Source organism: Scatophagus argus, chromosome 6 (genome assembly GCF_020382885.2).
Source record: "Scatophagus argus isolate fScaArg1 chromosome 6, fScaArg1.pri, whole genome shotgun sequence".
Taxonomy (NCBI): domain Eukaryota; kingdom Metazoa; phylum Chordata; class Actinopteri; family Scatophagidae; genus Scatophagus; species Scatophagus argus.
In genome coordinates this window covers 12,260,255-12,284,089 of record NC_058498.1, presented here as the reverse complement: position 1 = coordinate 12,284,089, position 23,835 = coordinate 12,260,255, and the positions used below count along the sequence as shown (strand labels likewise).

The 23,835-nt window shown below is 40.2% G+C and overlaps 2 protein-coding genes across 9 annotated transcripts in view; one reads left to right on the top strand and one right to left on the bottom strand.

Annotated features, from left to right (window-relative positions):
• Positions 1-12,316, top strand: part of pex5la (peroxisomal biogenesis factor 5-like a) — an 80,450-nt gene extending 68,134 nt beyond the window's left edge. For all 3 annotated transcript variants that reach the window (XM_046391539.1, XM_046391538.1, XM_046391537.1), the window contains 6 exons: positions 1,179-1,322; positions 3,054-3,124; positions 4,874-5,092; positions 7,082-7,247; positions 8,686-8,843; positions 9,632-12,316. In XM_046391539.1, the coding sequence (XP_046247495.1) occupies positions 1,179-1,322; positions 3,054-3,124; positions 4,874-5,092; positions 7,082-7,247; positions 8,686-8,843; positions 9,632-9,833 (960 nt within the window). In that variant the 3' untranslated portion in view covers positions 9,834-12,316. The remainder of the gene's footprint in view (positions 1-1,178; positions 1,323-3,053; positions 3,125-4,873; positions 5,093-7,081; positions 7,248-8,685; positions 8,844-9,631) is intronic.
• Positions 12,317-15,051: 2,735 nt separating this feature from the next.
• The window catches only part of usp13 (ubiquitin specific peptidase 13), a 28,847-nt gene continuing 20,063 nt past the window's right edge, over positions 15,052-23,835 (bottom strand). For all 6 annotated transcript variants that reach the window (XM_046391532.1, XM_046391533.1, XM_046391530.1 and 3 more), the window contains 5 exons: positions 23,538-23,681; positions 20,799-20,968; positions 18,766-18,955; positions 18,326-18,410; positions 15,052-18,008 (listed from right to left, as the gene is read on the bottom strand). In XM_046391532.1, coding sequence (XP_046247488.1) covers positions 17,912-18,008; positions 18,326-18,410; positions 18,766-18,955; positions 20,799-20,968; positions 23,538-23,681 — 686 coding nt within the window. In that variant the 3' untranslated portion in view covers positions 15,052-17,911. The remainder of the gene's footprint in view (positions 18,009-18,325; positions 18,411-18,765; positions 18,956-20,798; positions 20,969-23,537; positions 23,682-23,835) is intronic.

The following is a 23,835-nucleotide window of genomic DNA, read 5'->3' as shown; positions in this document are numbered from 1 at the left end:
TCAAATTGTGATATGAAGCATGTTTACTGTGCTTATGACTTTAAGATTTTCTGTCAAAATAGTAGAGCAAAATGCAAAGTAAAAACGGAAGCTGCTGTGGTATTCCTTGATCAAAAGCATGATAGAGCATTCTGGGTTTTCACCATGATTCAGACCCTAATATATTAAAGGCATAACATGTAGAATATTTTGGTTGCTGTGAGTGAGTGAGGGACAGAGAGAGAGAAAGAGAGCAACCTCTCAGATTTTGTGTGAATACAGTCAAAGCGCAAGTTTAATCATTTCCCTGTGTGCCTCTGCTCAGCCTGCCTGCCTTTATGTAGGTCATACAGATCTGCATCTCATCATGACAGATGGAGGGACAGAGACACTAAATTTGGTTGCTAAATTTCTATACTGTCCTGACCTCATGCCATAATGCATGGGGTCTAAACAGCGCAGCACGAAGGAAGAAAATAGGAAGAAAATAACGAGATACAAGCAGAGGAAAGAATCCCTGCAGATACAAACAGGACCACACACTTACAGGGTCATAAATGACGACTGAGAGAGATTACTTTTGTTTCAGTATAAATTACTGCATATTATTCCTTTCACAAAATCACTTTCAAAATTGGCAACTATTTTTGAATATTAAAATTTCCATTTTCCTCAATTCAAAACATTTTAAAACATTTTGGAATGGCACACAATATAGTTTATATTTTATCCTATGTGTACAGCATCACCAAGATGTGAAGGTTTTCCTATATAGAATATTTATGGGTTTCAGAGGGCATTTCAAAGCATATGGCTGAGCAGTATAATTTACATATTAGATTACCTTCTTCTATAAGGAAATCATACAAGATCAGACTGCTGGGCTTCCTGATTGATCCCAGTGCAGAGCTAAAAACAGTTTCAAAGTCATCATGCTCAGAAGCTGTCAACAACACACCAGGGTAATCGCACTTTGAAAATGCAAAGTTTAACATTTAAAGAGAACAGATAAACCCCACGGCACTCAGCCCAGGTTTGATGTGAAGCAGAAAAGATCAATTCCTGCTGCTGGAGCTTTGCTTAAATATACAACTGCACAGGGCAGCTGCCCTGATTTGCATTTAAATATGGAAGAGAGAAACTGACATTGTTACTGTTCCTATTCCTTTCTTCTTCTTTTTTTTTTTTTTCGCTGACAGGGTTACTACTTCCACACAGATAATCCTTATAAGGACTTGCCTAACGCATTTGAAGAGGGACTAAAGAAGTCTCGAGAGGGAGACCTGCCAAACGCTGTGCTTTTGCTGGAAGCAGCTGTCCTGCAAGACCCTCATGATTCAGAGGTGAATTCATTTAGTCGGCACATGCACATACGTGTTAACACACACATTGTATTTTTTTTCAGTTAGCCATAGAGATTCTTGTGTTTACAGCTGAAGATGCATTTTCAATAAGAAGCTAGAGAGGAAGAATGCCTCGCTGACCACAGGCTCTGTGAAGCCGATGTAGTAGGCAGCACCCATAGGCAAGACACTGATTGCCTATAGAGGACAGAGAATTTTTTTTGTTTGTTTGTTAAAAAGGTTGTTTACTGTAGCAAAAATACTCAACTTGTTCATACTCTTGATGAAAATTTCCATTTGCCCAGTGAGCTGAATAATAGCTCATTCCGCAGGTTTTTCGTCTTTTTTGTACTCTCCCCGCCTCAAAAGAAGTGACCTCTTTGCAGGCTGAAAGCGCAAAGCCCTCATACAAAGTACTTGAGTCCCCTGGAATATACAGAAATGTGCCAGTTTTTCTGAGGAGAGGATTATCCCGCGGTGTATGGAACTAATACGATTCCTAAATTCCTCCGAGGATGCTTAGTGGCTTATTGCCCCACTGTGAAGACCTCTGAATCATTCAGAAATAATTTCGTCCCTCATTTCACAGAGTGCAACAAAAAAGTATCTACAAAGATTAGCTTTAGTACAGGTTATTAAGCGTGCCCTTACAGGCACAAAATACAGAAGAGTAATTTCATAATCTCTTTTTGATTTGAGGTTAGGTGTCTCATTGTCTGCCTTCTTGTGCTGATCAAGGGCTCTTTCCATTTGTGTGTCCCTGCTGAGAACCAACAGAAGATCAGCTGCAGAGCGAGGCTCAAGAACTCAGCAAACATATTGTTGATTTAACTACTATAACTATGGCAACCATTTGGATGAACGGTTAATCATTTAAGTTGTGTTTCAAGCAAAAATGCCAAACAATCATTTTTGGGCTCTGGGAAACTTTTGTAGACAAAACAGTTAATCAGTTAACTGAGTACATTACCATTAATGAACGTAATCATTTGTTGAAGCTCCAGTATTCACGTGTGGTTGCCTAAACGTATTTTCCGATAAATGTAAGACTGCAACTAATGATTATTTTCATCAGTTATCAAATTCCTCTGACAATTAATGAATGGTTTTGTCCATAAAATGTCTGAAGATTGTGAAAAATGCCCACCACTTCAGAGACCATGATGACTTCTTCAGTGTTTTGTTTTGATCTGGGTAACAGTCCACAACACAAGAAATTTCAGCGCAAATTATCTCAAACAATACGTCCATTAGCAGAATACTACCTGATTCATTTTCTATTGACCAACTAATCAACTGTCAGGCCTACATAAATAAGTCCTCACCTTAATCATTGCCGCACTTTTTCAGAAAGTCATATCTGAACTTCTTTGAATAATAAATGACTTCCTAATGCTTGAATGATTTATTGAAGTATCTGAGAGTATCTAAGGACAACCACAAGGCTGAACACTTTGCCAATTTTTAATCATAATTGCATGCACCCCTATTTGACCTTGTGAAGGTTTTATATCCTGTTGAGGTCTGACTGTTTAAATGCAAGGCAGCTCCTCTGTCGGCATGAGTCTGAAACACTGGCATCATTGACTGTGCTGAATCCCACTCATTGTACCTGACAGAAAATACTGAGCCACTGTAACTGTTTCAGCCCCTGGAGAATACCAGCTATGGAGTCCAGGTTTCCACCCTGCTGTTTACTGTTACCTGTATTTTGTCTGCTTTTGTCTGCAGGCTTGGCAAGTGTTAGGGACCACGCAGGCTGAAAATGAGAACGAGCAGGCTGCTATTGTCTCCCTCCAGAGGTAAGGAGAAACAACTGCATCAAAATCCCCATTTAAAATCAAAAACCGCTCTCAGACTTGGTGACGCTGACAGCTGTTACTGCTCGGGGACACCATATGTTTGTGCAAGTGGGATTCTGTGGAAATATCATGTCAGAAGATGAAGCCCGGTGAATGAAATTTGCCTAAGAGGTTTCAAGTTTCAAGTTTTTGTCAGCAGTCTTTTCAGCAAGTCAACTCAAAACGGCCGTTTTACTTTACCTACCAGTGACTGGAAAAAGAAATTCTGTGATTTTTATTCTTAAAATAGAGACACCCCACATGGGTGGTGATTGCACAGAACCGGAATATCAACAGTCCTCATTGGGAGGTGGCCCACTTTCATTCATAACACTGCTGAAGCCAAAAATTGCACCTATCTAGGAGTGTGAATACTGACAAATCAACTGAAAACGAAAGACACAGCCAGTCTAGCAAAAAGCTTCCCAACTTTTTAAAGTGTAACACATGGTCCATTCTGTGAAATAAAATAAGAAAATTTAAAAAGATGAAAACATTTAATTGCTGCTCTATGTAGATGGGATTAAAAAGGATGTGAAGAACTGACTTTTCAATTCCTACTAGAATCTCACTTAATCCAGTATGCATATTCAGAAACACCATTCAGACCTCGTGTAGTTTGCGTGGTGCACACTTTAGTTTGTTTGTTATGTAATAGCTCCATCTGTGAGGGTGAGTGTCTGAGTATGAAGTGAGATTAGATGTTTACCTGGCATTAGTCCTGTAGTTGCTACACTGGCAACACTTCAGTTGGCACCATGTTATCCTGCTCTATTCTGGGTTTCTTCACCACTTCACTGAATAATGCCATAGAGAATTTGACTTTTAAAAAAGCATCATATAATATTGAAATGTTTGGCCAAAATCTTTTTTTTTTTTTTTTTTTTACAAAGGACTGTCTATCTTGTTTTTTCTTTTTTATTCACCTTTGATGCTAAAATGAGTCCAACAACAAATGGTGGCTATTTTATGTTGTGACTCTGTCCTTGAGAAAAATATGGATTTGTTGTATTTCTCTTTTCAATGTTACACGTTGCGCCCATGGGAAGCAAAACATCTTGTAAAAAGAACACATCCTTGTACGTGCAGGATGGATTTGAGTGACCTTAACTTTATGTAATCTTCACCTATAGCACACTGAAGTGAGGAACTGAAATAATTTGGTTCGACTGAGATTATGAGGGTTTTAAGGAAGTTGGAACATCAACTGTAGCAAATCTGGTCAGAAAATTATCTTGATGAAAGCTAAATCTTGGTTTGGCCTCTCCTCCAGTCTCTTAACTAATCCAAGTTGTTTGTCACAGTGCTGCTCTTCTCCTTTTTTCAGTTACAGAGGCCAGCATAGATCTTAGAGGCAGTGGTTCCAGTGATATAACCAGTGATGTAACTTACTAGCATGCAGTACAAATACACTTTCCATCTCTAGCACTGGGACAATTGCCAAGGGCATTTTTTCTCAACCAAATACAAACCCAATGCAAATCACCTAATCCGGCTGCTGAAGGCAGCATGCAAACCTGCTCCTCTGCAGCAGTTGCAGAGCAAGAAAGGTGCAACTCATCCATACTGACCAAGAAATCATTAGCCTCCACCTGATGTTCCCTTGCCTTGGCCTGTCCTAATTAATGCCTGTCAAGTCTAGATTTCCCTTTGAAGTGCACACCTTATACCATCTCTTCTCTCCCATGCCCGGGTCCTGTCTCCATCCAGATGTTTGGAGCTCCACCCAAACAACCTCGCGGCCCTCATGGCTCTGGCAGTGAGCCTGACCAACACTGGTATGCGACATGATGCCTGTGAAGCCCTGCTCCGCTGGCTGCGACACAATCCAAAGTACAAGCACCTGCTGAAGGGCAAAACCCACCTGATGGGATCCCCAAACTCCCAGCGCAGGATGTCTCATGCTCCCAACATGGGCCGACATGAAAGGTGGAGTACTTAGACTGAATAGGCAGACAGTTTAACAGTACCTTAAGAAAACAAAAGAATGGAGCATTTAGATGTTTTTAGGTCATTCAGATGTCAATAACTGAGAGAAAATATTATAGAATTTGTCACTATCTGTGAGTTTTAATACTTGTAAACTAACATTAAAATGCCAGAACTGAATTTCAACCTTGTACCCAGCCCAGGGTCATTAAGTAACTGACAAACATATGATATATCATGCGCTGCATGTTGCACACTCAAAAACAAGATCTTACCAGCTATTTCAGACTCTCATCCATTTTACTTAAACTGCTATTAGCTTGTCAGGGAGGGCAAAAGCTTGTTTCAAGGTCTCTCAACCACAGCTGGTATTGGTGTAATTTCACTGGCGAGACATCATTTACATGGGACTACACATATCAGTCTTGTCAAACACTCACACTGCTGTAGAATGTCGACCATCTGAGTTATCTTAAGCCAGAATGATGATGAAATGAGATTGTTAGGTATATCGGATTGAAAGGACCTAATTCTGCTCATGATAAAGCAGCACTTTACACCGTCAGTGTGAAGAGATACAGGTACATCCCAATTACTGTGGTCTCCCCTCTAATCCATGCAATATCATCTTTCATTTCTGCTGATTACTCCATCACTCTCTCTTTGCACTCCTCTCTACAGCTCTCCTGACTCATTTTTCTCTCTCTGCTCTCTTGGTTAGGACAGGTCTAGTGGAAACTAAGATGTAAAATGAAGTGCAGTGCCTGTCTTTGTCCAAAAGCGCAGCAACAAATGACCACTGAGGGAAAAGTAGCTGTCCAGCAGTCACTTATTTAATTTTTCATTTTAGAGCATTGGTTCTCAAGCTGTGGGTGTAGACCCTCTGGGGGGGGACGTAGAGCCATTCCAGAGTGGACATGAGAGAGGACAAAAATGTTGAGTGGAACATTAGACAATTGACATTGATTATTCTGTACTATTCCCCCTAGAAATATTAAAAAATAATACAACATGTCAATTAGACCTGTTTTTAAATTAATATTAACACCACTAATGAAGCTTTACTAACTTGGTGACAAAGATGAAAGTATCCCACCCAAGTGTTTAATGTGAAACAGTAGGAAAGGTTACAGTTTTTGCAATAGCAGTCAACTAACGCAGCTCCAACACAACTGAAAGCAATCAGTGAATGTACAAACAGGAACACAGAAGTGGAACTGAACTCCCGGCCACAGAGATTCAGATAGAAGCTACAAATGTACTGAGAGGTGAACACAAAGAGACTCCAAAGAGCTTTCCCTCTAGTCTCAAGCAGACACGTGAGTTTAGTTGCCAAATATAAAGCTGAGGGAGGAATACCACCACGGGCCGACTCTAGTTGACCCTGCTATCAAGCAGGACCACAGCAGTGTGGCTCGCAGCAGATATCGACCCTCTGAGTGACTGTAGTGGAGACATATGTCATCGTGGCTTGATGTGACTAAAGTGGACCAAACTAGGCCCATGAAAAAATGTTTATTATATTACTGTATACTTGGTCTGTTTTGGTACTCAATCATGGAGTACCCTAATGGGTTAAAGTGTTGACATTTGTCTATGGATCCATGCTTCATGTCGCTCCTTTCATGGCTCTGCTGCTCCATAAAGTTCCAGTGCTTTAGTAGTGGTTGTACAAAATTCAAACAAAATACAAAATGAAAAACAAATGAAACAAATGAAAAAGACCCCCAAACACTGTAAACCACGTCTTTCTGTCACAACCAATGAACAAAAACAAAAGTGAATACTACTGACCTTTCATAAACTGAACTCTCTTTGCATTGTCCCTCTTTGTTATACTTTACATTCTCTCATTTTTTTTACACTCTGAATAAGTGTTGACATGCAGTACAGTACACATCATAGCTGTGTGATCCTAAGAGTGCTCATTCAGTAGCCTAGTGTCTCACCAATTCTTATGTGTGTGTTTGTCTCTGTGTGTGTCCACAGCTCCCTGCAACCCGAGGTCAAGGAGCTCTTCTTGGAAGCAGTTCAGCAAAACTCTGACAGTATTGACCCGGATTTGCAAACGGGCCTCGGGGTGCTTTACAACCTCAGCGGAGAGTTCAACAAAGCTGTGGAGGCTTTCAATACGGCCCTGTCAGTGCGGCCCGAGGTAGGAACACACACACACACACACACAGTTGTGTTTCTGTCACTTTTGGGGACATTACATAGACTTACATTAATTTCCTGGAGGCTTAACCACCATCTAACCATAACAATAAACATTACTTGCCCAACCCTAACCCTTACCTTAACCTAACCCTAACATCAAGCTAAAATGCCAGTAATTAAAAATATATATATACTAGCTACCTTCTACAGCTGGTCTGTTGGATATTTACCTGGTTTCACACACGCACACGCGCGCACACACATACAAAACTAAAGTTCACGCTTGAAAACCACGATCTGTCACGCACCACACGTTCTCATGCAAACACATTCAGCAGACATGAAGCCCTCAAGCTGGCACACATCCTTAGAGAGATGGAACCGCAATTATCGAGGGGGAGCTCATACAAACAGATGCAGTGAAGCACATCAGACTGTCGCAGCAATATGTGAAGCAAGGAGCTGGCGAATCTGGTCTCATGAACTCTTGACTGGCACACATAACGGTCCTCCTCATGAGCAGAGTGAGATCTAGCGCACACACATTTACGTAGAAAACTAAACTTTGACGCATATTTCATACTCTGGAATGCATCCATTTACACAACAAACAAAATAAACACACAATTATAACCACAAACCTTTTCTCCATCCCTGCATCTCCTGCATGCAAATCAATCTCTGTCCTCCGAGCGCTGTCCCAGGCCGGCAGGAATAGTACTCACTGTTAAATCCAGCCTCCCCCATTTGACTTGGTAATATCTGCTCCCCTGCTGGAAAAATAGCTCAGAACACAAAGCCAGATAATTATATCCCGCTGCCAGGCTTAGCTAAAGATGAAGGACCCCTACACTGTAGCAGACCATGACCTCTGTGTGTGTCTGTCTACCTGCAGGTGGGAAACAACGACAAGGGCATCCTGTGTGATGTAACTCAGCTCTTCTTAAATTACCCTTGTTAGCTTACTTCATAGCAGGGAGTTGTGTAGCTCTCCAAACACTTCCTTGTTTTTTTGTGCATCGAAGAAGAAAAAAAACAGCGAGTTCTAGCTCTAACACTGCTTTGTCATGCTGTCACAGCAGACACGGGGCTCAATGTTGTGTCGCAGCCCACATTATTCAACTCTATTTCACGTGCTTTTTTTCCGCTAAGGACATTGTCAGCCACTTGATGAGGTCTTTCAAAACATTTAAGACTTAATGCTGTAACTGAAGAGCTGCTGCTGATGAGTTTTTAATTCAAGCTAAAAGGAACTCTCCAGTGTGTTTACTAATTAAATACATCCAGAAGTACAGTATATTTGCGAGACACATTATTAAGGCTGGCAGCATCTGACAACCCACATCTCAGTGAACTTCACTAATAACAGATCATTCATCTTCATCCTCTGAAACTGCTTATCCCTCAACCATCCCCACCTCTCACCCTCCATCCAGGACTACTTGCTGTGGAATCGCCTGGGGGCCACGTTGGCTAACGGGGACCGGAGTGAGGAGGCTGTGGAGGCTTACACGCGAGCTTTAGAGTTGCAGCCAGGGTTTATTAGGTCCCGTTACAACCTGGGCATCAGCTGTATTAACCTGGGGGCACACAGGTGAGTGACCGGCAGTCAAGTCAATTACTTAGGGTTGCGCCAATGAGGAAACATCAGTATTGATAATTTACAGTTATTTCTTTGAATGTTGTCACGGTATGCAGATAAATGTCAGGTTTATTTTTGTCAGGCCAAGTATTCAGATGCTTGACCTATTCAAAAGTCCAAGAAGTGGAACAGCTCTATTAACCATCACATATGACAGGGAAAAGCATTAACTCCTCACATTAAAGAGGCTGCAACCAGAGAATGTTTGGCGGTTTTTCTTAATGATTAGCTGAAAGAATCAATCTATTACTAGTCAAAAACAAAACTTTGGATTAATTAATGTTGGGTAATTTGGAGCAGGCTTTCTCTGTGCCTTTAATGTGATATTTTCACATGCTTGGCTGATTCTAGAAAGGCGTAAAGAAGATGTTAAAAACCTAACTAAAAACATCCTTAACCTATGGTTAGCACACAGCCCAGCCTGAAAAAAGCAAGTGCCAGTCAGTTGCAATTTTGAGCTTGTTCGCATACTGTCATTCACTTAGACTCCAGACTCTGAGTTCAGATGCTTGGAAAATTAGTCAGCGGGCTAAAAGAGATTCAAATAAAATCAAGTCAAATTCTCACTTTGTTGTTAACAGAACAATAAGTTCACATTATTTGAAACAGTGATAGCTCTGCAAGAGAAATGTAAGAGGATGACTAATCAGTCCAATTAAATGAAAGCATCTTCCTCAACCCAACATAGCATGTCCTAAACCGAATTCTGATTCTGATTCTTATCATTCTTTCTTTCCCAGAGAGGCAGCCAGTAACTTTCTGACAGCCTTAAGCCTTCAGCGGAAAAGCCGAAGTCGTCAGCAGTCCCACCAGGTGATGTCTGGAAACATCTGGGCTGCTCTGAGGATAGCTTTGTCCATGATGGACCAGCCCGAACTCTTCCAGGCTGCAAATATCGGCGATCTGGACCTTCTCATGCGGGCCTTCAACCTAGACATTTGAGGAATAGGAGTTTTAGTGACAATAGCATCTTCTCCTTCGATTTATACGCAACAGCCAAAAGCCCAAAGTGCACACATCAGAATGGATTGGATCTGATGTTAGAGACAATTGTGTGGTTTTATGCACGTCAAAATAAACTGCAGTCATCAAAACTGTCGCATTTTTCGCCGCGTACCTTGGAGCAGTTCTGAGGACAGGTTCTTCCAAGTGCTTGAAGTGACTGCTTTGTGATGGATTTGCACTGCAATTTGTGTTTTCCCTGAAGAGCACAAGGACGGGGCAAAGATTGTACGAGTAATGCCTTAGAGAATACATCAATTAAAAACTGACTCATCCAGTGGAACAGAGCTAAGCCAGGAGAGGCAGGCAGACAGACAGTTTGAGAATCTCGCAGAGGAACTTTCACATGGTGTTTTGCAGAGAAAAGACGAGGTCTTGAGGAAAAAAAGGGGGGTTTCATCATCCAATTACTTTCAAAGACTCAAGACTGCCTCACCCTTCTGAAGGATGGGTTTAGTGAAAATGATAAAGACTGTACCATATGACCTGGAACTCCAAATTGTGTTCCTGGCTTGTTTTCATCCTCTGTCAATGGAGAATAATACTTACTGCATGACTAAGCATTTTCATAAATGGATTCTCATTTAAAACTGACTTACTTTTAGAAGTTTTCCCTTTGCACTTCAGAAAAACAAATAACTTCCTCAACCCAAGTGGAATGTGCAAGCCAGGTTGTAAAGCCTTACTCAAACGCATGCGAACAACATTTATTTATACTATTTTTATGGCAACACAAAAACACTAAGCCATTTTCAGACTGGTTTTGATTTCTTTAAATAACTGCCATCTTCTGAACTTGAAAGCTTTCTGAGCCATTCATTTTTATTTTGTTGGGTTTATCCTTTTTGGTCTTGGCTCCTAGCGTTTCTTTGTTCCCTTTATGCTGACTGGTTTGAGAGATACACACAAAAGCTGGGCAACACTGATTTTTGAAACCATCATTAGTGTGGAATCTTTCAAACTTTCTCATAAGAAAAACAGCCTTTTTCAGATCTACAAATGACTCTTACGTCTTAAGCTCCTGGGATGGTTTCAGTAGCCCCCACATTCAATGTACCCACCATACTCTAATTTTCCTGACTGTATTCATTTCAGTACAGTCTAATAACATTACAGAAGAAATATGTGTAGCTGCAAGCCATCACCTAAGCGAGCTTGGGGTATTTCCTAATGCAGTCATTTGTATCTTTTCTGAACCTCCACAGGCAGCGAAGCTCATGCATTTAATTTGTTTGTCTCAGCCATCATTTAAATATTTAGGTAAGCTTGGGCAGAACGCTGCACCTATTTGAAAAGCTGTTTGTTGTACCATTTGCATATTTTGAATCCCGTCACCATAATACAACACATGAGGTCATCCACTAAACACATGACTATAAGGAGCGAGCTATTCCAGATAATTCACCTCAGAAGCAAAGCATAACATGCTTTTTGACGAAGAGTTTTGTTTGTATCACTGTTGCTAGTTTGAAAGTCACTTTGTGACATGAACACTACGCTCCTCGCCATGCAGCGCAGTAAATGATAGATAATCTGCTGTACTGTATGGCTCAGCACCTTGGTGTTTAACAGGAGTGTCCGTTGTTTGGCCGTGCTGTAGAAAGCAGGTTTTTATTCTCAGATCCTATGCAAAAGGTCGTGTTTTATGTTGCTATTCTCAATTGTCAGTTTGTCCCTTTCTGCCTCAGTTTACCAAAATGAAGTGATGATTCTGTGCTTTGAGAGAATGCTATCAGGGGAAAGCAGAGGCCAGTCGGAGAACCATTCATCTTCCAAACTGTACAGCTTTGATGTCATGGTCTGTATGAGAAGAAGTATTCCATTAAGAAACCGGGGGAGAACAAAAACAAGTGTTCTTGTCCAAGACAGGAACATACAGACACACACACACGAACACCATCCACCTATTGTGTAGCCTTCAGGATTTATAACCCTTTGTCTTTGACCTCAGTTGCACGCCCCGAATTCACTGCCGTACGTTAAGCTTTGCTATCTGATACATATTTTACTTCACCGGTCTGTTGCATATGTCAGATGAACTTGAAAAGAAATCTCTCATGTTTAAGTGCACAGCTAGAAAACTGTAACTGTTGTCGAACCAGTTACATCAATATGTTCTCCACTAATACTTTGAACATAACTGGTACATTGATATTTCAGGCTGAAGCAGATGACCAGCTACTCCAGTCAGATGCTTAAAAATTGTTGGCATAGAGTCTCTGTGGCCAACTGTGATGTTTAATAGATCAAGGAGCTGGAGGAACCCAGAGAGACACAGCACATATATGCATGTAACAATCTGCAGCAGAGTGGGGGTAGACAGTGGACTGCACAATGGCAAAGGCAATGAGGCCAAAGCAGAGGTGGACGACCAAATGTATTCACTGTCCTAGAGATTTTATTGTGCTTTTAAAAAACAAAACAAAAAACTGGCAGCATAGCCTATAATCAGGATGATAGATATCAGTGCTACCTTGTTGAATATTTCATTATTGCTGAATTACTAAATAAGTTATTTTCAGCCGTGCTGACACCATAGCTTTACAGATGGAAATATCTGTTTGTCTGTTGGTCTGACACGTTGGTTAATACTGGAATATCTCAGCAGCTGTTGAATGAATTGCCATGAAATTTGATACAGATATTCAGCCCAGGGGAGGGGATCAGGGTGAACAGAAATCACTTTAATGATCCCCTTACTTGTCACCTGGTGTGATAAAGGATAAATTTGTCCAATAATTTGGTTTCTGACTGAATACATGCAAAAATGACTGTAATTCTCAATATCTTCAGTTTTTAGACCCCTAGACGTGTTTGCGTGCTAGAGCAGGACAACTATATCTGTTTCAGCCAAGTGTTTGTTTCTGTTGACATCCACCTCACTAAGTTATGCTGCACATGCTCATACTGCCAGCCAGAAACTCACTGGGCCAGCATGTTGGCCGCCATCCCTGTGGGTTTTTCAATTGTATCAGTTCAGAGTCTTAGCACATCCAAGACAAACTTCCATTCCCTTTTCTTTCCATAAACCATAAACCCAATGCATTTGTAACCGAGAGAGACTGAAGAGACATGAGAGTTATTCTTCAGGCCAGTATTTCTCCATTTTCAATACAAACATGTTTTGTCCTTGGTCCTCCCAGTTGTCTTTTGTGTCAACAGTGAACTATAGAAACTCAAAACATGATGTCTGTTGAATTGTGATTACCAAATCAACTCTAGTTTTCTTATGAGGTTGTAGGCCTTTGCTTTTTTTGCATTTCAAGATACTGTAGTTATTAAAAATGAAAAACTTATTTTTTTAAAGAGACCCTAAATTGCTGGCTTAATGTCTAAACTTCAACTGTGTATATCATACTGCAATGCGTTGAGATAGGATGCCTGGTGACACTTTTCTTTTCATAGAACCTATTTACTACTTTACCTTCTCAGGTGAACTGACCCAGTTTAACGCATGCTCCTGAGGAACAGATCAAGGTTGATCGCATGCTAGATCCTACATTTATTTTCGTGAATGTTGTTTTCATTCGTATGCATGAAATACATGGAAATGCTTTCTTTCTCTCCCACTAACATATAAAAATAAAATACATCATGAAGTTTCCTTGCAATATTTCTACAATGCACTTTTAAAATCTGTAACCTTGACAAAAAGTGATGTATATATTCAGTATATATTCTACACAAGATGCTTTTTCTTGCATAGATCTAGCGAGTGCGCAGAGCTCGAGCAGAGATACTTGAGCTTGAATACTGGCACATTGCTACAACTGGCTAACGATAGATATATTCCGTAGAAATTTTGTAATTGTGACTTCTGCAAATTATAAATGTACTGAAAACACTTATGAAGCCATCTATCAAATGCTTTTTAGTGTTGAAACTTGATCATGGTTAATGTTATAACAGTAAATCATTAAACTGTTTAGCACACACTCATGAAGCTGTAAATCTATATCTTAAAAGCTTTACTCAAAATGCTTTATAGAGGGAGGCCCAAGGTGTTAAGAATTAGATAGATAAATATTATTGCAAATAGCATGGCAGGTTTGTGTCTGTTTATAGTCCACTCTGAGGGACTAGAACGATGAATGAAATTTAGTGCAACTGGTCGTCTCAAAAGCCACGATTTTGGAATGATGCAGAGTTTTAAAAATTAAAAATTAATTGATTTATATTTATATATGTTTTATGGTATTTTGACTGTATTTATTCACAATATTGTTTATTTCACATCTTTCTGAGCTTCTGCAAGGCTGACTGTGTTAAATTTAATACAGATTCACAATCATTCCGATCAAAATGTCAAAGTTTGATGGGAAGCCACTTCAGAACAATACGGTGTGGACTTATTATATGATATTTTATGTCAGATGTTTGTGTGTCCACCGTTAGCAGTAGTGACAGTTTTTATCGTGTTTGGAGTGGCTCTGTTGTTGCTGCCTAAAACAATATCTCTGTCACAACAGTCCCACTTTTAATTTCTAAGTGGATAACATCTCCTGACACCCCGCGATCTGAAACAGAAACATTTCATAATTAACATAACTGAATACAGCAGGCAAGAAAAACTACTTTAGACTATTTAAGCAAATTAAATATAAGACTTTTTAATTAAAAGGTGCTTTTCATGACCTGCACATATCCTGCGTTTATGTATTCACTCTGGAACACTTTGGTTCTTCCTGTTTATAAAGCATTTGCTGTTGCTTGGTGAGTGTGGCGATAACACTTTAAATATGTGTTTGGTCTTCTTTAAGGTTCTGACACTAACAAGCATTTGTAAGAGATTATTAATGGCATCACTGGGGCTCATAAAGGTTATCAGAACATGTTGTGTTAAGTTTCTTTCTTCACTCCTTTAATTCAACATGTGTACAAAGGCAGTTTGTTCTGGTTTATTCATCAATGCATCAGACATGTATGAATTAAATATTTTGATGAATTAACTTATTAAATTATATACTTTATATACAGTAGGTCTTATTCATTTATTGAAACCTACTATAATGCATATTACTCCACCTGTGTAACCACAAGGAAAACATTAGCACCTTTGAAACGTACAACATGAAAGTAATCTTTTAAAATAAACTGTTGTTATATATTCTATGTGCTTGTGTCTTTATTTTTGTAGAAGAAAAAGCCACACTTGAAATGCAGTTTGTTGTCCCTTCTCAAAGAAACCCGGTCTCAACAAAGGTGTAGTTTATTAAATTATCCAAACCTCTTAAGTAAACAGTGCCATTGAGTATACTGTCATTACTCTATTCACATACACCTAAGCCATATTTGGATAAATACATTACAAAAGTCAACTTAAAATCATCCCTTCAGGAAAGCTATGTAATGAAAACTACAGGACTGGCACAAACTTGTTTGCAAAAAAGGCAACAGAGTAAAAACAAGTGAAAAACCTTTTTGACATTTAGTTAAATGAAATAAAAAGGAGAATAAAACTCACAAAAGTACAACTGTACCATCCAAATGACTAAATGTCAACGTCTAGCACACATGCTGACAGTGAAAAAGGTTGTTTTTTTTTTTTTGTTTTGTTTTTTTGGTGACAAACTGAACCATTAAGGTTTAACAATGTAGAGGAGAAAGAATGGAAGAGACCAAACTGGAGGGAAAGCAGAAACAAAAAGACAAAAATACAAAGAAGCAAGGTGTGGAAGAACAAAAGGTGCTGAGGAACAAAATGAATTACACAGAATACCTGAAGACATTTATGACTAAACATCTTAAGTTTATCACCCATTTCCTGATGACGAAGAGCAGAAAAACAGATTTTTCGACCACAGTTTTACATGAGGACACATTTAGTGTCTAACAAAACACTTTTTATGGGAAGAACAGCAGAAACACAAGACTTGCATAGAGAGACCTTTTAAATTCCCCGCTGCATAGACAATGATCACTGCAGCAGTTTATCAAGTAGTATCTGATGAAGCCGAGGGGTCGAGATTGAATAAAACTTAGTGATGTCTAGGCACAGTGTCGTTAAAGGGGAGCATCACTCAAAGATGGACACTTCCATATAGATATTTTTCTGGAGACATCAGCTTGCATTTCAATAAAGACACTATGACTTTCCTGAAATGCAAATGTCGAAGGACATTTTTAAGGACAATCATTTTCCTTCACCATCTTCCACAGTTTTTGATGTTTAATAGAGATGCAATAAAATATACCATCTCTTTTCTTTCAGCCCTCTCACAAATATCCATTTATTGTCAAAGTATTCCCCTTGAACATCACATTTATGACTTTGCAGAACACTGTAAACTTCAGAAAGTCCTTTTAGCAGCAGAACTCCCCTTTAAAATATGCACCCAAAAGTGCAAAATTGAGTGAAAGACAGTTTCACAGCATGCTAGAGTCACCAAACTGGAAATTAAAGTTTGTGTCATTGAAATGCCAACACTTTGTAATATTATGCAGCAGATTCAAACCCGGTTCTACGTCGCGTACAAGTAGCTTCAGTTTTAAAGAGAGAACCTCAACAAGAATGATGAGATGTTTGTGACGATGTGTCCGACACATTATGAACGCAGGGAGGAGATAAATGAGTATGGAGTTGATGGATAATCCAGCATGAGGTTACAGTGACCAAACAGCACAGGGCCGGTCTCCTCGTTCACCGCGGTTTCTGAGTATTAAAACTGAACAGGAGGTTTTGGTTGCAGTGAGCACCGTGAAGCTGTACAATCACCACTGCAACATGTCTGATAGTTCAAGAATGCACATTTTAGAGAAGAAGCAGCTCATTGTACACTGTTTATCATACAGCAGGTTCAAGAGTAGATTTGGTTGTGATGCATATATTGCTTTACGTGATGCATAACTGAATTAACTGACCTGTTTTTGTTTTTTGTTTTTTTTAAAGTGACAACAGGTCAAAGAAAACATTCATCCTAAGTTTTAGGTCATAGTCTGAATCTGTCAACGTGATAAAGGGACCAAACTGGACCATCTGCAGCTGAGGGGAAAAGTCCTGCCTACTTTGCAATTATTTTGCAATTCAGGCATTCATAATTAATGAAAGAATTTCACAGCAGGATTAAGGACTCCTATATAACTTATGTGTACACTGGTGATTTGATGGCCATCTTACAGTAAACACAGCTTTGTCTGCAATAGGCATCATTAATACTGTGATGTTTTTGGACTAATGACCAGCTCAGCTGTACTGAAGATGGAGTTTAAGATATCACATTCAATTGCTTACAGCTGGTGAATAAAATGTCCACATCAGCCGCATCAAGTGCAAAACATGAACTGGATTTAGTCAAAAAGTGCTTTCAGGGAACGAAAAATACTTGTTTCGCGACAACTCGGACAGTAAAGTTGGAGGTCGTCGCCAGGTAAAACTGGGACATGTCTGAGCCACTGTATTTTAACACCAACTCGTAGCTTTCCTGGTGCGCTCCTTCAAGAATGTTGGTGTCCTATCAATTTCCTCTGCATGAGAAACATTCTTTTGCATTTCAATGTAAAATGCAAAACCACCAGCAGCACAGTCATTTCTTGTTTGTTTGTTGCAATTTCAAAGCATTTAAGGGCTGGCAGTGAAACACTCCTGTTTCGATATGAATTTATAAAAAGTACCACTTTGAAAATCCTGGCACAGTGGCTGAAGGCATAGAGAAGGAACAATGAGAGTTGATATGCAACATTATTTTGTGTACAGAGCACTCCAGAAGTAGAAATTGCACACATCCCTCTGAATCTCCACAATCCAGAAAATGTCTTTTCTTAAACATAAATACTGAAATATACATTTAAAGCATGACATAACATAAATGCACAAAAAAGCACATCGCTTTCCCTTTCTGACCAGTGATCCCGGCTGCTCACTGAATGACGTCACGGTAAGGCGAGCAGCCGGTCTGAGAGGTTCTTTCCATCATTTCCGCTGTGGCTGTTATTACACTTGTCTGCCAGTCTTCGGAGTGAAAGACTGCGGTTCTTTAAAAGGTTGCACTGTGGAGGTGGTGGTGGGGGGTAACTTTAGTTTAACTGCTAGACAGTCGATGGTAAAAGTAGATGTAGCCCAAGTCTTTTGGAGGCCTTTCTGACAAACACACTTTGTGGTCGTTGTAGATCACCCACCTACAAAATAAATAAATTAAAAAATATATATTTTTATTGTAGAGTGAGACAGAGACAGAGGAAATAGTTCAATTTTTTTCTATTGTGTCTAAAAAAAAATAGATTTACTCAAGCATTTTTGGTGGTAAAAGCTTAATAATGATAGTAAAATAATTGATTTTTATTCATCACATGCATTTCCTAAGACGACTGATGGTAAAGTACATTAAAATCAGACATTTCTGTGACTAACAGAAATTGTAATCTACAATATGCTGTCAGTTTTGTACTGCAATGAACTGAATGAATAAGGTGCAATTACACTTTGTGCAACTCACCTTCCCTCCTTTTTGATGTGACAAACATAATGACCAGACATTGTTGATGCTCCCATGTGGCTGATGAAAGCAAAGAGCTCATAACCTGAAAAAGCAAACCGATTTTCACCAACAATGTTGTATGGTGGTTCATCACATAAATATACTGTGCATATTACCTGTGAGGAGCATTAAGAGTTAAAAAGCATCCGGCAGCACCAGAGTACACCATGTATCAGCATCAGACATTGATTGGTAAGGTAGGGGTCAGTCTTTTAAAAAATATGTATTAATCTCCTGGATCTTCCCATTACGAAGCTTACTATAAACTGTAAAAACGTGACTTGTAATTCTACTGATTACCAAAAGAGGCTGATAAGTCAGTTACTAAATATTTAATGCACTATTGAGGACCAACAGTAAATAACGTAAAGACAAAAATGGCAGCAGGAGTCACTCACGTCCTGGTCCGTCTTTGATCCGCGGACCCGTCGTGTCTCTGTCTGGGGACAGCGTGGAGTCGCTGTGTGAGTTTGCGTTGGAGAAGGCGTTGTCGTTGGGCTCCGTGTCAGCCATGTCTGACAGGGCGTCACTCTCCTCCTCCTCTGGGTGGGTGAAAATCCAGTCGAGTGCTCGTTCGAGGTTATTGTTCTGGAAGAAAGTTAACAACTATAACCAAACCAAATAACCAAAATGCCTTTAATGTGCTAATATTTAAAATGTTCATATTTGCCACTTTCAGATATGTTGTACAAATACACAATATACAATTTCTTTCTACTGCTGGAAATAAATCAGGTTCCAGCCAGGCCACAAAACTGTTTTGAGGATATACTGTGGGAGGATTTCAGCTTTTCCAGAGAAAATCCCCTGCTGTGATACTAGTAGTAACAGGAAGTATCAGCACTTAGAAAACATATGGCCAACAGGTGCAGTGCATACGAAGACAAAATCACGGCTGAGGAGAAGAAATTTCCATGTCCTATCTTGTTTTCCCTCTCATTTCCTTGTTTTGGTATATTTAGGTAGCTTATTAAAAAAACATTCAGTGCCACAAATAAGCAATCATTTATCTGGGAGGTGGCAGGTGTCCATCTGTGCAAAATTCCCCCTGAGGATGTTTACTTTTAATCCAAAATAGAGGTGTGATTTCTGGAGAATGTGTGTCTTGGTTGGCAAGTGAAGCTGCCTGCTTTTTCTGTCTCTCCCAGGTCAGTGAGGCTGAAAAAAAAAAAAAAGTCGTTCCTGCTAATTTTGGGCTAATAATAAGCCAGTCGTGAGACCCCACTCTGCTTCACACCTCTGGCTTCCCCTCATGAGGAATACGTGTTCATTTTTCTTCACTTCAGTATGGTGGCACTGAGGAAGGTAAACAAGAAAGCTTGGCGTCGCTCTCTGTGTCTTAATAACAGTCTGCTGGGCTATTTTTACTGAAAGGGGCAGTTTGAAATATGAAACATGCAACGTGAGAACCAGGGGCCATTTCAAAACAGGGGAGCTCACACAAATGCTGCAGCTGCGTTCCTTTTGATTCACATTAAAAATCAACTCTTTTCTACTGTGCATTTAAAAGTCATTGGTGAGATGTGATGATAAAATGGCCTGACATGTCACTGAGGTGGATCCTGTTCCTAAAGCTGAGCAGTGTACTGTTTGTAAACACCACGAGGAGCAGACATCTTTAATCACTCCGACATGTAGGACCTATTAAATTTGCAGTTTGGAAAGCAAACAAGTAGGACAGCCAAGCCAGTTTCTGATTGATAGAGCTTGGATTTGACCGTCTCACCCACCTGTCTCATGTTTGCTGTCTTTTCAAACGCCACATCACTTCAAACCTCCTCCTTTGTCGTGAACTTGCGACGCTTTTGTTTCTGTTGACCACAACTGTCTACCTATTTCTGTGTCTGCGTCAGGTGGTCCCAGAGTCACTTATCAAACTGTGTGGGTGTTTTTTTTTATTTCCAACTACAGATTTTCTCATGTCTGTCTTTGTTTTTCATACATTGCTTTATTGTCTCTGTGAGTCACAGGCTAACGATTATGCACCACCTACATAAGTCTGACTTTCTTTAAGTGGTGAACTTTGCTTTGTCACTTCAGTTATGGCGAGCATCACTGCACAGAGCAGCTACCCTTATATTTTCAAGACATTCAAAACAAATCATCGTTATGACAAAATCAATAAATCACTTTGTACGCTGCAAAGGATGTTAGTCTCAGAGGCAGAAGACGTATTAGACCCGCGGTGTCTGAGTGGATCTGCAGCGTCTGACTAACAAATGCAGAAGCTCATAAACTGAGGGTGACAAACAATAAACCCACAGCTCGATATGAACTGACATTGAAAAACACTCATCTGAATTATCAGCTGGCTGAAACTTATTAGCAGATGAAAAAAAGGTGCGTGGAAAAGAAGTCTTGGTGTCAGCTATTGGGGGGGAAAAAGTATTTATTAGTATACAAACATGAAGAGTGTGGGCAGAAGACTGACCGTGGCTTTGAGTGCCTGGATGCTGTGAGTGCGGGGGAAGCCCATGGATGTGAGGATGGCGATGCTCTCCTCAGGGGGTGAGCTGCCAAACGGGGTGGCACCCATGGGGCTGTCGCTGGTGGAGGGACCAGGATCAATCATAGAGGGCAGAGTGAGAGGTTCTGCAAAGTCTGAGAAAATAGAAACGAGAGCCAGAACAACCATGAGATGCTAAACAACAGCTTTTGTGTTGACAATTAAAGTTTAAATGTGAACACTGAGACCAAAGCAATAAAACACACAACTCCTACATGTGATCTGATATGCACAGGTTTGAGGATGGTTTGAGGGAGTAAACAAAACATCTGGACAGATGTAACACTGGTCCCTGATATTACTCTTGTTCAGAGAATACATAAAGCAAGAACACTGCATGAATTTAAATCAATTCAGGAAGCATCCTCGAGTAAGAACACAACTAAGAAAATAAAGTTTTTCTACTTTCCAAGAGAAGTGCAATGCTTTGTGAACTTTCAACAGATTCAAATGAAAGTGAAGTGACCCTCAACCTGGGAACAAGGACACTCCTACTTTAATTACTCTACTGTTGGCAATAAACAGAGCCCTCATTACTGTGATAGCCATAAATGAAAATGCGTACCACTTATTTCCCACTGCCGTCTCTATCTCAGCCTCCTTGTCTTGTGTCCTTTAGATGGCCCAAAGCGCAGCTGTTTTTATGTGACAGGAAGAAGGCTGTCTGAACAGCGCATGCTTGCACGTTGAGTTAAATTACTGTTAAACGGGTTGTTATTGCTTAACTTCTAACATGAACTTTGACAGATCTCATTATAGCCTTCATTAAGGATGTTTATAAAGTTTGCATGAACTCTGGCCTTGCGCAGTAAGTCTCTTTTTTCTTTAGCTTTTACCAAAGTCATTGTAAAATAATTACAACAAACCAGTTTCCCCGCTTGCTTTGAAAATCCATTTTACTTTTGAAAATGCAGCTCTCTAAGGTTCATCCCAAAGACATGTTCTGATTAAGTGAAAAGTTTAGTTGTTAAAAAAAAAAGAGAGAGAGAGAGAGAAGAAGACAACAAAGTGATGCTAATGGGAAAGTAATGAAAGCAAACAATTGTGGGGGAGGCGGATGAAGAAGTAACCTTTGCGCAGCAGGCAGGAGCCATTCTGTTTAAAATGATCTTATTGAACGCAGCCCATTCTGCAGATACATTAGACCCATTTCAAAACTAACAGGCTCGGCAGGCTGCTCTAATTTCCCTCCACTGTAGAGGCCCTTTAACAGCCAACCAGGGAAATAAAAGTGACACGAGTCAGCACCCCAGGGGAACATCTCTACTGCTGAGAGGCTCCACAAGAGACGAAGTCAGCTCTGTTAAAAGTTTCTGGTGAAGATCGCACACGCAGACGTGCGAAGATAAACACCTGCGACACACAAAGCCATGAGAAGCCTGACACATGACTCAGACTTCTCTCTGGATTTTCGCATCACATCTCCACTTCGTCTCTCACTTTGAATCACCTTTGTGTTTTAAGGGTCTCATACAAATACACTTGGCTTGGTTTGGCTTGGCTCTGCACACTTGCTACAGAAATGTGTTCTGACAGATTTGCAGAGACACAGACAAAAAAAAGAAAAGCACAACACAAGCTTTCCATGCGAGTCGACTGACTTGCCAAAAAAAGCAGCGTGTCTGTTTGTTTTCCTCATTCACTGCTTCGAACTTAATGTCCATATCTCACGCTCAACTCCTGAAGTCTGCAGACTCAGCTTACTGAAATTAATGGTGAACTGTGGCTCTTCCAGTGCACCTGTTTCTCTGAGTATTTGTCACCTGTATTTTTGGTTTCTCTGTGTTACAGCTGCCTCTTTAACCCCAAACGTTCATTCAACACACACACCCAAAGCCCTATTTCTTACCATGACTATTTAGTCACCATATATTTTTTTGCTATGAATTTAGAGATAGTTTAAATTGAATACTGAAATACAGTTACAGTTACAACCTTTTTAACACTACTGTCATTCACACTATATAGACAAAAGTATGAGAAAACACCTCTTTATTATTGGATTCAGGTGTGGTATGGGACTGTTTCTCAGGGGTTACTTCCAGTGAAGAAAAATCTTAATGCTTCAGCATACCAAGACATTTTGGACAATGCTATGCTTCCAACTTTGTGACAACAGTTTAGTGCATGTCCTTTCCTATTCCAGCACGACTGGGCCCCAGTACACAAAGCAAAGTCCATAAAGACATGGTTGGATGAGTTTGGTGTGGAAGAACTTCAGGGCTCTGTGCAAAAAAATTCCCACAGAAACATTTGGGGAAAGCCTTTGCAGAAGGAGTGAAGCTGTTATAGCTGCAAAGCTGATGTGTTTAGAATGCAACGTCATTAAAGTCCCTGTTGGTGTAATGGTCAGGTGTCTTTCTGTTGTATTGTCATCCTGATATCTGCCCTATCTGTGTATGACTATTTATGTTCATTTTCACTGTACAAGCTGTCCATGAAAGGTCTTTATAAAGTTAGCATCCTACAGGCTGAACAGTGGGTGTTCAAAAGTACTTTTCGTGTCCCTCTCTCTTTGGACTGTCAGTAAACTCAGTATCAACAAATGTGGGTATTGTGACTTGGTAATCTTTCTGTTGCAGTAAAGCTGTGGCCTTGCTGCAAAGGTGCTCTTGTATATTTCTCCACTCTTTTGTTCCACTGAATGCAGAGATGCTCTCTTACCCGGCTCCTCCATGTGGGCTATGATCCAGTTGAAGGCCATTTCGGGGCCCATGTTTCCTGTGTAGTAGACCGCCTTCCTACAGGCCTCCAGCGGGAAGCCCATCTCTGCCAGCTGCATTACTGCCGTCTCGTCTATTTCTGGAGCTGGGGACACGTCAAGCCGACATCAATAACTTAAACACAGCAGTTGCTGATTCCACACTACTGGTAGCCTTCTAGTTTAAACGACCAAACAAGACTGTGCGATGGCTCTCTCTTTGGGCTTCATTAAACAGAGAGACCAGAAGCGAATCGGCCC